Source organism: Lactuca virosa, chromosome 8 (genome assembly GCF_052849685.1).
Source record: "Lactuca virosa cultivar CGN04683 chromosome 8, Lactuca_virosa_CGN04683_v6, whole genome shotgun sequence".
NCBI classification, from domain to species: Eukaryota; Viridiplantae; Streptophyta; class Magnoliopsida; order Asterales; family Asteraceae; genus Lactuca; species Lactuca virosa.
Window position 1 is genome coordinate 29,695,059 of NC_136433.1, and position 15,526 is coordinate 29,710,584.

Here is a 15,526-nt window from a genome sequence, read left to right on the forward strand (position 1 = left end):
ACGTCCCAAAAATATGATCCAAAAATTTCATTTTTAATTTAAGTAAAAACAGTATTCCAACATCATCCATACATCCCGAATAAAATAAGTGTATCAAAGATCATAAAAATCAGAGTGAAATCGTAAATGCGGAATCCATATGGTGTGTGTGATAAAGTCAACCCGAGCTCTTCCCCTTGGAACCGGAAGTATCTAAAACATAAACTGAAAACCGTAAGCACAAAGCTTAGTGAATTCCCCAAGATACTGCATACCATACATACATAACATATAACGGGCCCCGCCCAAAGAGTATAACGGGCCCGCCCTAACTCGGATAATGGGCCCCTCCCAATGAGTATTACGGGCCCCGCCCTAACATGGATAACGGGCCCCGCCCAATGAATATAACGGGCCCCACCCTAACTTGGATAACGGGCCCCTCCCACATACAAATCATAACACATAACAACTAATAGCATACATGATAATCATCGGGCCCCGCCCAGAAAGCATACAAGCACATACACATACTAGTGTCACACAGACAATGAGTATTCTAACTGTCAGATCATGGGTCAGCATTAGTGCCTTCGACTCGCTATACATGGTGAGGAAACTCACCTGAAATGTTGAATCTCACTAAAGATCCCTAGCTGCTGTCCTGACGAGTCCCTGAGCTATCAATACAAAAATAACAACCAATTAACACTTGGGTTCCAATATAAATCCAATAATCCATACTTGGGGTAAAATGACCATTTTACCCCTGACCTAGTTTGATCCAAGACTAAGGCCTAAATCCATAATCTAAAAGGTCCAGAACCAAATAATCATTCATGGCCCATTTATGGCCCAATTTTCCAAATTGGGCCCAAACCCCTTATATGGGCCTTACCAAAAAGCCCAATAATTTTCCTTAGTCCAAAAGTTTGATTCCAGATGGCCCGTTAAGGACCAAAGCAACAAAGTCCAAAGAAGTGACCTAACCAAGTCCTAAAAGATGTGAAGCCCAACAGACTGAGTATGCGGGGCGTACTCAACTGTATGCTAAGCATACACGCATCCTGGGTTGTACGTCGTGCGTACGGACTTGTACGCCCAATGTACGAAGCCATTAAGCAAAAATCAGTCTTAAGCTCTTAATGCTTAAGACCAAAAGCCCAAAACACATATCTAAGCCCTAAAAGACGTCTAGAACCATAAAGTCACTGACTTGGTAACTTTGCATGCCCCAAAAGATCCCATCTTCAAGATATAGCATTATACTTCCACAAAAAATGGCATAAACTCATGCATGGATGGATCTAAACCTTAAAGGTGACAACTTTATGCATCTAGAACCTCATAAACACCAAGAGTGGCAACTCAAAGCTCCTGGAGTGGTATTAAACCACTAGATCTCATTTATGGGCCAAAAAGGGACAAAAACTCAAACACAAGAGATCTAAACCATCATTGATCAAGTTCATAGTTTTTTACCTCAAATAAGCTGGAAATGAAGCAAAAGGTCGAGATCCACAAGCTCCTCCTTGATTCACCACCTTGAACCAAGATTCTAGTTCTTGAATATAGATCAAAACACACCAAAATGGACACTATAAGCTCAAAATTCAAGAGAGAGGCTTAGGGTTTCGAGTATAGGGCTAGGAGGACAGAGGAGGTTGAGAAAATATGGGTTTCATGGTCCATAATGATGTTTATATAGTGTCCACACTTGAAAATTAGGGTTTTCATTAAGCCTTGCATACGCCCCCACGTACAGAGCTGTACCCCCTGCGTACGCATCCGGAACCCCGTCCAAGCCTTCGCATGAGTACGCTAAGCGTACCACTTGGCACGCCCCGCATACAACTCAAGGACTAAAATGCACAATTAAACTCAACAAGGGAAAAAGAGAAACTTACCAGGATTCAAGTGTTACAGTTGGCTTATAGTTTTGGGTTATGTTTCAGGTACTTCGGATGATTGTGGGAAGGCGAAGGTGTGACCGTACACATCCTCATGTTTTGACTTATGATTTTGGGAGACTCTGATGTTGAATATGTTTTGAAAACTATGTTTGTAATCAATTTGTGAAAGTGGTTGGTTTTAAAAAGTTTAAATTTATGATGATTCTTATGAGTGTTACTAGTCGTATACCCTAAAATATTCTAGTGCTTGTGTCTTTATAATATTAATTTAGGTAGACAACCTAAAATATACTAGACACATCTTTCATCATCATCGCTTAATCTCTAAGTTTAAGTCTAAATATAATCACTATTCCTAGTTCGCTTAAACTAATGTTTTGATACGAGCTATGACATCCCCTATTTTTCAGAACAAAAAAACTTTTCTTTACGCTTTAAAAATCACAATATCTTTGTTGCGGAAAATCCCAATACAATAAAACATTTTGCAGAAACTATCTCGTTTTATTAAAATATATTTGAGTAAATATGTTGTTTCAAAAAACGAAAACTCCAAGGATGTCATAATCACTACATAACATTGTTACAACATAAAGACCTAATGGTCCCGATCATTATTGTGGGTCATCTTTTAATCACTCGACATCCTAACCAAGTTCTAGCAACTTTAACTTTGTTACCTGTGATGCATATAATTTGAGTGGTTCAGGTTGGGAAACCTCGTGAGACACATAAGATTTTCAATCGCACAATATTAATATGATAATAATTTATAATTATCAAACCTGCAAAACCAATTGTTTCCAAACAATATAGATACACCCCTTAACTTAGATATCTATAAAACATTACACCCATGCATACCCATCCTAACCGATTCTCACAAATCCTATTCCACAATTATCAGGAAGAATCAACTCGCCTGATGAATAGTTTAGAGCAATGGTTTGACTGGCTTCCTTGGCCAGTGTGAATCATAAAGGCACTTAAGCCATCAAAGTAATTGATGAATATGGTATCCTATTTCATCCACGTTTGTGGGTTATGAGCCCAAACTAGCAACGATTATCAGGAAGAATCTACTATAATGCTTTTAATTGATTTCCAAACCATTTTCCTATTTATACTGTATTATCGCAATACAGTATGCGACTATTCTTTTGTCCAACTAAACTGGATCTAAATATTCTTTATATGTCTTAGTTTTAAACTTAGAACAGATTACAATCCTTGAAATCAACTTTTAATACTAACTCTATTTAGACAACACTATCGTAAGTTGGTGTATATATTTAACGAAGAGTATCAGGTATTTTAATATACAATAATATTTTAAGTAATAATACTTATTTTTAAGATTATCATGTAATAATATCACAGAAACATTTAACACATAATTAACCATATCTGGTTCACACAATATACATTATCAAATATACATTTAATAATTATTCCAGATAATAAGCAATTAATTCACAAATAAACTTTCAATAGATAATTAATACTTTTAAATAAATACTTTGTATTAAGCTCATGTTCTTGAAAATAACTATGTACTCACCTGATTGAGATGAAAGACTTGCGAGAAAGTTAGATCATTGGCTAACACTTCAAATTTCTCTTTTAAAATGACAGGTTTTCTAGCAAAAACTTAGAAACTATGAGGGCAGAACTTCGTCGCTGAATCTTTATTCTCAACGATTCTTCCAGCGCTTCAACGCTAACCTTACTATATTAAAACTACAGAAAGATATGTTGAATCACGAGGGACCGACATGCTCGAGGGTAAGAAGAGAAAAACTCTTGAAAGAGACTTGGTGCAAGAAATATGAGAGCCTAGAGCTTCATATTTGTAGTAAACGAATTTTCAAAAAGAACCCTTATAATTACTTAAATGACTAAACAACCCTTAATAATAATATTTTAACTGGATTTAATGATATTTGTACTAAACTAATGTCGAAAATCTTCAATATTAGTCTTATATCGACCGCATCGTGGATACCTTTCGAATGACCTGTAAATATGTATATGTACGTATACCTTTATATGATTTATACTTTATTTAACTGCGTAAATATTTTATTATAAATCATAACTTCTTCATACAAACTCCGTTCTCGACATTCTTTAGATCCCCACTTTTGTATCAACAAGTATTACAACTTTTATTTAGACTCCGTCGGCTAATTCTCATTCTATTTTAAATTTACAATTCTGTACAAATTACACTGCGAAAGAGGTTGCATATCAAGCTTAGGGACCAAGTTTTATTTGTATCTTTCGCATAAGAGCTCCGTTTTCGACAATAATTATATCGTCGATTTCGTAATTACGATTAGTACGACATTCGTTTAGATTACTTAGTCTAGTAAGCAACCTATCTCTGATTCATATTTTATGACACACGTTGTCGTGCTGGGCTCGGCGCGAAACTTCGAAAAATCATAACTTCCACTTACAAAGTCAGATTTAAGCGTTCTTTATATCCACGTGCTTGTGGTTACGTTCTCTACGACTTTCGTTTATATTATTTATCCAAAATAATCTTTTACTTTTAATGTTATTTTTATCGTTTAACGATAATTTTTATATTAAAATTTTCTACAAATATTATATAATCTTAACATTTGTTTACATATCGTGTATATATTAAATATTTATTAGCTCGTAATGCATACGAAGAACAATTACCATATTCAAAGATTTTAATTGTTCAATAAAATATATGATTATTATTATTATTATACCTTAAACGTCTAACCACGATTTACAGACGTTACATTCTACTGTTGAGTGTGAATCCACGTCAAAGTGGTCCACAGAAAAGTTAGTCAAAAAGGTTGATTAAAAAGGAATGGTGATCCGGTTCTTACGGACCATGTTTTATGGCTTTCCTTTTTTTTCTCCATTCAATCCTATATAAGATTGTATTGTATCTGTAGTTTTAATAACACACAAAAAAGAAGAAGAAATAAAAACTCCTAGTTACCCTAGTGTGGACGTAGGTCAGAAATAGACCGAACCACCTTAAATCTTTGTGTTCTCCTTTTTTCTATAATTCGTGAGCTGAGAGAGAGAGTTTCGTGTTCGTGTCTCGATCCTAACAAGTGGTATCAGAGCTTTGGTTTTAGCTCCAGAGGGTGATTTTCAGTTTTTTGGTCGAAATTTTTTTTCGTCAAAAACAATTTTAGTGTATACCGTTGGAAAGGTCTCGTTCCGAAGATTCCGAAAATATTTTTTTCTGAATTTTTTGACCACCGGAAGACGTCCAAATCGCCGGTCAAAGGTTTGCCGGAATAGTGACCGGAAAAACCAGTTGTCGGAGAAGACGACACTGTAGCGCCTGAACTTGCCGGAGAAGACGACACTGTAGCGCCTGAATTCACCGGAGAAGACGACATTGTAGCGCCTGAACTCGCCGGAGAAGACGACACTGTAGCACCGAAGTTCTGACGGAGAAGACGACACTGTAGCGGTACTGTAGCTGCACTGTAGCAATTTTGAAAAACTCAGATTTGGCCCCTGAAGTTTCAGAAAATTGCAAGACAGGTCCCTGAACTTTCAGAAAATTGCAGTTTAGCCCCTAAACATCAGAAAAATTGCATTTTTCACCCTTAATTTCTGAAAAAGTGCAATTTGTCCGTTAAAATGGCAGAAGACGGCAAAATCAAGATTGACAAGTTTGATGGTAGTGATTTTGGATTTTGGAAGATGCAAATTGAAGATATGTTGTATCAGAAAAGTTTGCATTTACCTATGTTGGGCGTACAACCGGATGACATGTATGATGAAGAATGGAAGTTGTTGGATCGACAAGCCTTGGGTGTAGTTAGACTTTCATTGGCAAAAAGTGTTGCGTATAACATTGTCAATGAAACGACTACTTATGGAGTATTTAAGGCTTTGTCCAACATGTACGAGAAGCCGTCCGCTTCCAACAAAGTGTTCCTCATCAAACAATTGGTTAACACCAAGATGAAGGAAGGCATGTCAGTTGCCGCTCACATAAACGAGTTCAACTCAATTATCTCTCGTTTAGCCTCCGTTGAAATAAAGTTTGAAGATGAAGTTCAAGCTCTACTCCTTTTATCATCTTTGCCCGACAGTTGGTCAGGCACAGTAACAGCCGTTAGTAGTACGTCCGGTACTACGAAGCTAACGTTTGATAGCATTCGCGACTTGATTTTGAATGAAGACATTAGAAGGAGAAGTAACGGAGAGTCTTCCAGTTCCAGTTCTTTGTTGCATACAGAAGGTAGAGGAAGAAGGAATGAGAGAGGACACCACCGAGGCAGGTCAAAGTCCAGAAAAAGGGGGCAGTCCAAGAACCGAAAAGATATTGAATGTTGGAATTGCAAAGAAAAGGGTCACTTTAGAAACCAATGTCCAAAACCACCAGCTGCAAAGAAAGAAGTAAACAATGTATCCTCTGAAGAATCGGGAGATTTTCTCATATGTTGTGTTGAGAATTCAATGGAATCCTGGATTATGGATTCGGGTGCTTCTTTCCATGCTGTCTCATGCCCAGATATGGTCAAGAACCTACAAACAGGTGACTTTGGCAAAGTTAGTTTGGCCGATGATCAAGTGCTTGATATTACGGGTATAGGAGACGTAGATTTGAAGACCTCCATGGGAACCACCTGGACATTGAAAGATGTCAGGGTTATCCCAAACTTAAGGAGAAAGTTGATTTCAGTTGGTAAGTTGGATGATGAAGGACTTGATGTTCACTTTGGGGGTGGACAATGGAAAGTGATCAAAGGCAACTTGGTGATTGCCAAAGGAAAGAAGAAAGGCACTCTATACATGGTAGAGATACCTGGTGATGGTGTTCATGCCGTAACCACCAATCCGAGTCCATCTAATTTATGGCACCAACGACTCGGACACATGAGCGATAAGGGATTGAAGATGTTGGCTCAGAAAGGAAAGTTTCCAGACTTGAAGAAAGTTGAAACTGAATTTTGTGAATCTTGTGTTCTCGGGAAACAAAAGCGGGTTACTTTTGTAAAAACGGGGAAGACACCGAAAGCTCAGAAGTTGGAGCTTATTCACTCGGATGTATTTGGACCAACACCAGTTTCATCTCTAGGAGGCAAAAACTACTATGTAACCTTTATCGATGATTCAACACGCAAGGTATGGGTCTATTTTCTTAAAAATAAATCTAATGTATTTGATACTTTTAAGATATGGAAATCTGCTGTTGAAAATGAAACTGATTTGAAGGTAAAATGCCTGAAGTCGGATAATGGTGGTGAATACATAAGCAAGGAGTTTGTTGACTATTGTGCCAAGCAAGGGATAAAGATGATCAAGACGGTCCCAGGAACCCCTCAGCAGAATGGTGTAGCTGAAAGAATGAATAGAACTCTGAATGAAAGGGCTAGAAGCATGAGGTTGAATTCTGGTTTACCTAAGACATTTTGGGCTGATGCAGTTAACACTGCAGCCTACTTGATCAACCGTTCACCGTGTGTTCCCTTGGATTTTAAATTACCAGAAGAAATGTGGCAAGGGAAGGAAGTAAGTCTCCAACACCTGAAAGTTTTTGGTTGTACTGCTTACAGTTTGTTAAAAGATGGTGACAGAGATAAACTTGATTCAAAGACCAAGAAGTGTACATTCATTGGTTATGGGTCAGACGAAATGGGTTACAGGCTTTGGGATAGTGAAAACAGAAAGTTAATCCGAAGCAAGAACGTCACCTTTAACGAAACTGAGTTATACAAAGACAGAAACAACAAAAGTCCAGAAATTCAGAAGGAGTATGTTGAGTTTGAAGATGATGAAAAGAAGAAAGAAGCTTCAGTCGAAATCCCTGAATCTGGGGATGACTCAACTGACAGTGGGAGCTCAGGGGATAATTCCAGTAATGATTCTGAAGATGATGAAACCAGTCCTCCAACTCCAGAGTCCCCAGTTACACCTCAAGTTCAACTAAGAAGATCTTCCAGAGTCACCAGACCACCAAAAAGATACTCACCATCTGTTAACTACATTATCCTGACAGAAAATGGTGAACCCCAGTGTTACTCTGAAGCTATAGGGTTGAAAGATTCATTGCAGTGGAAGCTAGCAATGAAAGATGAAATGAAGTCGCTTGAGAAGAACAACACCTGACACTTAACAAAGCTTCCAGTTGGGAAGAAGGCTCTTCAAAATAAATGGGTTTTCAGGGTCAAAGATGAACATGATGGTACCAAACGGTACAAAGCAAGATTAGTAGTCAAGGGTTTTCAACAGAAAGAGGGAATCGATTTCAATGAAATATTCTCTCCAGTAGTGAAGATGACCACTATCAGACTTGTTCTCAGTATTGTAGCAGCAGAAGGTTTGCATCTAGAGCAGCTAGATGTCAAGACAGCTTTTCTACACGGTGACCTAGATGAAGACATTTACATGACACAACCAGAGGGTTTTCAGGTTAAAGGAAAAGAAAACTTGGTGTGTAAATTGAAGAAGAGTTTGTATGGTCTGAAACAAGCGCCCAGACAATGGTATTTGAAGTTTGACAACTTCATGAGAAGAGTTGGTTACAAGAGATGTGACAATGATCATTGTTGTTACATCAAGAAGTTTAAGGGTTCTTATATCATTCTACTACTCTATGTAGATGATATGTTGATTGTCGGTTCAGACATGTCAGAGATTAAAAAGTTAAAGAAACAAATGTCTGAAGAATTCGAGATGAAAGACTTGGGAGCTGCAAACCAAATACTCGGGATGAGTATTTCCAGAAACAAAGAAGATGGCTCTTTGACACTCTCTCAAGAGAAGTACATTGAGAAAGTGTTAGAGAAATTCAGCCTTAAAGAAGCCAAGATCAGAAGCACACCCTTGGGAAGTCACTTTAAGCTTTCTAAAAATCAATCACCCAAATCAGATGAAGACAAAGCAGAAATGGCTAAAGTTCCATATGCATCTGCAGTTGGTAGCCTCATGTATGCAATGGTATGCACGAGACCAGATATTGCTCATGCAGTGGGAGTTGTTAGTCGGTTTATGTCCAATCCGGGGAGAGAACATTGGGAAGCAGTTAAATGGCTGTTAAGATATTTGAAGGGGACTTCAAAATTGGCATTACATTTTAAGGGGAAAGATGTTATTCTGAAGGGTTTTGCGGATGCAGACCTTGGTGGTTGCAAAGAATCATACAAAAGCACTACCGGGTATGTCTTTACAGTGGGAGGCACTGCGGTAAGTTGGATGTCCAAATTACAGAAAAGTGTTGCCCTTTCAACCACAGAAGCAGAGTATATGGCAGTTGCTGAAGCAAGCAAAGAACTTATATGGTTGAAGAATTTTCTCATCGAACTTGGCAAAGAACAAGATAATTGTGAACTATTCTGTGACAATCAAAGTGCAATTCATCTTGCAAAGAATCCCGTCTTCCATTCGAAGACAAAGCACATACAGCTGAGATATCACTTCATCAGAGAAAGAATTAATGATGGCACTCTGAAGTTGAATAAGATCAAAGGAACTGAAAATCCAGCTGATATGTTGACTAAGGTTGTCACCTTAGAGAAGTTGAAGCTTTGCATAGCTTCAACTGGCCTTCAGGATAATTGAAGAGAAGGCCGGGTAACTAGGATGGAGTCAAGATCAAAAGTGTTTTACAGAAATACAGATGCACAGTTGAAGCACATGTGAAGAATGTTCCGTGGCTTCAAGTGGGAGATTGTTGAGTGTGAATCCACGTCAAAGTGGTCCACAGAAAAGTTAGTCAAAAAGGTTGATTAAAAAGGAATGGTGATCCGGTTCTTACGGACCATGTTTTATGGCTTTCCTTTTTTTTTTTCTCCATTCAATCCTATATAAGATTGTATTGTATCTGTAGTTTTAATAACACACAAAAAAGAAGAAGAAATAAAAACTCCTAGTTACCCTAGTGTGGACGTAGGTCAGAAATAGACCGAACCACCTTAAATCTTTGTGTTCTCCTTTTTTCTATAATTCGTGAGCTGAGAGAGAGAGTTTCGTGTTCGTGTCTCGATCCTAACATCTACAACCTTCGCTGACAGGAAATTCCTTGCTATATGTCATTTTTCCTTGTAGTTGAAGCATATTAAAGAACATTTTATGCAATTATAAGTATTTTTTGAGCTTTCATCTTTATGGTAACTTCTTTCCCCTTCTTGATTCTTCACTTTGTCATCATTCTTCTTGGACCCAGCTTGGAAATTCTTCTTGAATTTTCCTTTACCTTTGTTTGCATAGAGAGCCTCTTCTTCTTTCTTTAAAAAGACTCCTCCCATTTGCTTGGCTAGTGCTTCCTGTCCAACTAACAAATTTTCGAACTCAATAAGGGATGGCTGCGTTTGCCATCCTTTTAGGGCAGCTACAAAGCTCCTAAATTTCAGCTTCAAACCACGGATGCTAATCCAATTCATCCTAGTATCACCGATACGAGAATCTGGGTCCAACTCAGAAATTTCTCAGCATATCATCTTCACTTTGTGAAAGTACTGTGTGATCGTCGTGTCCCGTTGTGCCACCAATAACAACTCATTCTCCAAAAATTGGAGTTTCGTGTCGTTCTTCTTGGAAAATAACTCAGTGAGTGTATCCCAAGCTTCTTTCGGTGTCTGCACATCCCGTGTATGCTCGAGCACATCTTCTTTAACCGTCGTCTTCAAAACAAACATTGCTTTTCCCACCTTAATTCTCCATTTTCGTAGAACCTCGTTGCTGTCTTCGGTTTCTGGTTGCTTGACTTCAGTTCCATACACAACCTCCCACAAATCTTGGCCTTGCATATAAGATGTCATGCACGTCGACCAAGAGTTGTAGTTTTGATTGTTGAGTTTCCTAATTCCACCAACCACTTAAAGATCTGCAATATGTATCTAATACCATATTGTTAACTTTGAGATTACACACGATGTGACTTATTACTCTTCAAGAAATGAGAATGTGGTACTCAACTAAGTAGAAAGCTGCACAAACATAATAACGGAAGAAGGGAACAATATGCACAGAAGAATGCTCTATTGGTGTTACATATTCAAAAAGCAAGCATAACTTTTAATAGACTTACAAATGAGAATAAATGGGAAACAAACTCCATAATTCACTCGACTACCTACCATGACTCCATAAAGCTAAATTCTATGACAACCTTTGACTACAATGAACATGCTAACTAAGAGCATTTATGTAGTGCAGTAAAATAAACAAAAGGCACCTGATGGTGTTGCAAACTTTAACATACACTTTCAAGGCGGTAGGGTCAAGTTGTCATCTTCGATGGGTTATGTCGTTGGAAAGGTAGCAACACAATTCATAGGGGGGGGGGGGGTTGGAGATGAGAGAGTGAAGGGTGAGTGTGTTGGGTTTTATAAAGGGTAAATTGGTCATTTCACATACTTAACCTATTTTTACTAATGAAACATTAGAAAAGAACCAAAGTTGCAGCTTTTTTAAACTGCATGTCTACATCTGAAACGTTTTTGAAAGTTGTCCTCATTCTGTCACCTTTTGAAAAGCATAGGGACCAATTCTAAAATTTTATCAAAAATAAAGAGCAAGTTGTGGTTTTGTCCACGTGGTATATATTTTGTATAGGTTTGCAATTTTGGTTCTATTAAATTAAATGTAACTTGAGAATTAAAAGACTTCAAACAAATCCGACATCATTTTTCTATATGATAAATATTTAGAATAGGTTGATGGTCGTTAGGCTCATAGTTGCACACAGTGAATACTCATCTCATGGGGTGTGGGGGTGGAGGCCCCATGGTATAGACCTATATTGATTTATATTTGCCCATATTTTATTCTAATCATGGTCTAAGTTTATACTTTTCCTATATATATAAAATATGGTAAATTGTACCATTTGAACGGCCCACATGGGAGGCCAATCTTGAAACATTGACTAGCAACATTTTTGGTGTTTGGGTTTGAACCATGTACCTCTTGTGTGAAATTAAATTCCTCAATCACTAAGCTCCAATTGCAGGGGTACTTTGGGTATATATATAACGGTTGGGCACAACTCAACAAAAGAAACTATCAGTTTTCAAATACTTAAAAGTTCAATATTAGACAATTTTCATTCTATCTCGCAAAGATTAAATAAAAGAAACTTGTATATATGCGTATTAAAACTTCACCATGTGTATATATATGTGATTGTAAGGAATTTACATGATGTGTGGACAAAGAGAAGCAAAACAAAATGGTCTCAATATATATGTGCACCTCAGCCTACAAACACCCCCTCCCCAAAACAGGGCAACTTTTTCTATGAGAAAAGAAACCCATACCATATTACGAATAGATAAACAAACAAACAGAATCAAGAAAATTCCTCACAAAATCAAGATTCATATACAATTGTCTGGTGCTGAATGGTTAATGAAGCCATGGATGTTGTAAGGCTTCACTAGCCGTTGGTCTTTTTTGGGGATTAATCTCAAGCAAACTCCTCACAAAATCAAGAAATAGTTCATCAGAAACATGAAGGTGGTCTTCAAGTGATGTTTCTTGTGGGATTATGTATTCCATTTCATTTGTTTCCTGTGATTGCAGACAAACTTACAATTATAGAAATAACATTATGAACTACAAGGTATGACTTTTTTAAAAGATTATGCAGCAGACAAACCTCGTTTATTTGATAAAGATCAAATTTTTTTGTGAAATACTTATCCGTTTCTTGCCCATTTTCCAACATCTCAATTTCAATTGGACCAAGCATTCCAATCACACGTGCAAGTAAAATCACAAGCGCATCATTTGGAAATAAAACCTGGAGGTGACACAAACAAGTTAATAAAAGATTACTACATGTCCTCTGACTTTCAAAGTCAAACTTTTATATTATGTATTTAACAAAAAACATATGATGATAAAATAAGTTAATAACTTACATCACCAGAAGATAGCTCGGCTAAGATGCACCCAAGAGACCAAATGTCAATCTTTTGGTCATATGAATTTCCGATAATGACCTCAGGAGCCCTATATGATCTAGATTGCACATATAGTGACAAATTATCGTTTTGAAAGCAACTGCTTCCAAGATCAATGACCTTGATCTCACATCTACTATAACTTTTAATAAGAATATTTTCAGGCTTCAAATCACAATGAATGATGCCCAATTCATGCAAGTACTCCAATGCTTCCAAACATTGCCTTGTGATAATCTATTTTGACTTTCAAAAGTCAACACTTTTTGCTAAATAGTATAATTATATTTATACATACAAAAGTACTAACTTATCGAACCTGTAATCTGTTCAATGTAAAGTAAGGCTCCCCACCACATTCTTTGTTGTATTTTTGATATTCATATAAGTTGGCACGTAAAAGCTCACATACAATTATAAGATGCTCCTGTAAAATTTCCAAGAACATAATAAAAAAGTTAATAAAGCTGAAAGTTTGTTGTGTCAGATACTTTCATATTCTCACCTGAAAATAGAAATAATCATAAAGGCGTAAAATGTGGCGTTCATCCCCCGGATCATACTTGTTTACAAATTTCAAAAGCTTGATTTCATCTAAACTTTGGTCAAAGAAATCTTTATCATTCTTTATAATCTTCAAACAAACATCAATTCCAGTTTGAAGATCATGTGCCTGAACAACTTTGCTAAATGCAGCTGAACCAAGATACTCAGTAACACAATATCTGTAGCCAATCACACTGTTTATAACAATAGGTAAATCCTTATTTTCTTCAAAACCCGTCCTACAAAGCCATAAAAGAAAATTATTTACTTATTTCCAAACATAAACTTAAAAGAGACTCACCCCAATAACCATTAATATTAGTCACTAACCGGTTTTTCCTGTGTATAATTCTTAAATCAAATACTTCATATTCATCTTCATTCCCATGCATTAAAAGATCAACATTGGTGGCATCCGCATCCCCTTTTTTAAAGTCAAGATCTTTTTTATCCTCTGAATCACTTTTCACATTAAAGTCAACATCTTTTTGACCCACCTGATTTTGTGGTTCATGGGTATTATTAGAAACCCCAACAAGATAACAATCGCAAGTTCTTTTATTTTCTTTGAGACACGAACTACATACATCTGATTTACACCCTGTGTCAGTTTCTTGAAAATCTTTAAAGCTAATTCCTTTATTTGAGTTATATACAGTGGCACCATTTAGGTCCTGCTCAATATACTTTCCATGTAAATCATAATAATCAGTGACTTTAACGCCATCTTTGACATACCCAATGGAAGTCAAAGGCCAGGGTTTATCCAGATAGTTTGTTTGTTCAAAAGGGTCGAATATAGGATCAAGAAACGGTTGCCCATTATCTTTTTCTGAAGTTGTTACAAATTTGTCCTCAGTTGGACCACTGAAGGGATCCGAATTGTCAAACAAAGGCGGCATAGAATAGTCTTCATCTCTCTCTGTATACCAGTTTAGGTCATTTTGCAAGTCAAAATCATGGTAATCACGAGCTGTATCAAATTGGGATAATGTATCTGATGAAGCATGAGAACTAACCCCTCTTGTGGTTCTTATTCCATATGGATTTGTGAATTCTGCACAAACCATTATCAACCAAAATAGTCAATAACCATCGATCTCTTAAGCTTGTTTGTCAGTTCAATGGAAATGGATGACTAAAGATGCATTCTAGAGTCTAGACTTTGACGATTGTGGAGGGATTCAGGGAAGTAACTACAGAAGTAACTGATCTCAATCACATTGGCATCGAGGGGAGAAAACAATGAACTTAAATTGAAGACAACAAAGAAACAAGACAAATTGTGGTCCCAAATCCAAATTAAAAACATTGAGTTCAGTGAATTAAGTCTAATTTTATTGAGAGCAACATCTTTTAGCGCCGATCATCATATAAACAGTTGATCTTTATTCTAATAAAAGCAAACCCTGAAATTACTAAACAATTGAAACAATCTGCAAAATGAGGAGTCACCTGAGGAGCATAAATCGGTAGTAGAAGAACCCAAGCTGACAAACTCGTCATCTGAAGAACTTTCAACCTCCTCCACCGTCTGCCGTGGCAGAGAGGGAGGAAGGCGAGCAGCAGGAATTTTAACCGATGGAATAGTGGGTGGAACTAGAGGAAAGAGGAATCTTTGGAAATCGAAAGAAGCCAGATGGGATTTCTCGAGGATATCATCCATGAGTGCAGATTCGGAGTCTGAGAGCCCATTTTTTCGCAAAAACTCGAGCACTTGTTCAATGTCAGAGAGTTGTTGTTCCATGGCGGATGAGAGAGAGAGGAGATTTGAAAAAAGGAGCGGAGGGAGCGGAATTAAAGAAGAATTAAGGAAGTGGTGAAAAGTAAAAATCGATCGTGGAATCGAATTTTTCATGATTCGGAGTCTCACAGTGATGAAAGAGAGATAGATTGGAAGGTAAACGGGAAAGAAATCTTGCAACAACTTTGAAAAGTAAGAAAAGGGAATGACCAGAGAAAGGTGTCGTGTGTGTTTTACAGTGATAGTCGGAATAAGTCTTTTTTTCTTTTTTTCCTTTTTTGACCATGAAGAAATTTGTAAATAATAAGACAAAAATTGAAGATAACCATTAAAATGGGTAAAATATCAGTGTTTTCTAAATTATTATTTTATGATTATAATTTATATAATAACGATTTATTTTGGAAAATTAACTT

General features: G+C 37.0%; 1 protein-coding gene across 3 annotated transcripts; it reads right to left on the bottom strand.

Annotated features, from left to right (window-relative positions):
• Positions 1–12,007: 12,007 nt before the first annotated feature.
• LOC145132995 (uncharacterized) lies at positions 12,008–15,324 on the bottom strand. 3 transcript variants are annotated; one of them, XM_079067949.1, is made up of 8 exons: positions 14,822–15,324; positions 13,954–14,423; positions 13,697–13,863; positions 13,326–13,605; positions 13,140–13,247; positions 12,779–13,057; positions 12,514–12,657; positions 12,008–12,425 (listed from the first exon to the last, which is right to left on the bottom strand). In XM_079067949.1, the coding sequence occupies exons 1-8, from the start codon at positions 15,222–15,224 to the stop codon at positions 12,261–12,263; spliced, it is 2,016 nt and encodes a 671-aa protein (XP_078924075.1). In that variant the 5' UTR covers positions 15,225–15,324; the 3' UTR covers positions 12,008–12,260. The 3 variants fall into 3 exon arrangements, with proteins under 3 accessions (XP_078924075.1, XP_078924076.1, XP_078924074.1); XM_079067950.1 differs by having other exon boundaries at positions 13,697–14,288; positions 14,386–14,423; positions 14,822–14,960; XM_079067948.1 differs by having other exon boundaries at positions 13,697–14,423; positions 14,822–15,323.
• Between the last annotated feature and the right edge of the window lie 202 nt (positions 15,325–15,526).

What these genes read in the sequence shown, in the direction of transcription:
- LOC145132995 (XM_079067948.1), bottom strand. Translation starts at nt 15,224, where the DNA reads ATGAAAAATTCGATTCCACGATCGATTTTTACTTTTCACCACTTCCTT. An exon ending in ATGATTATTTCTATTTTCAG is followed by an intron (nt 13,248 to 13,325) that starts GTGAGAATATGA and finishes GAAATTTTACAG; the next exon opens with GAGCATCTTATAATTGTATG. An exon ending in ATCTTTATCAAATAAACGAG is followed by an intron (nt 12,426 to 12,513) that starts GTTTGTCTGCTG and finishes CTGCAATCACAG; the next exon opens with GAAACAAATGAAATGGAATA.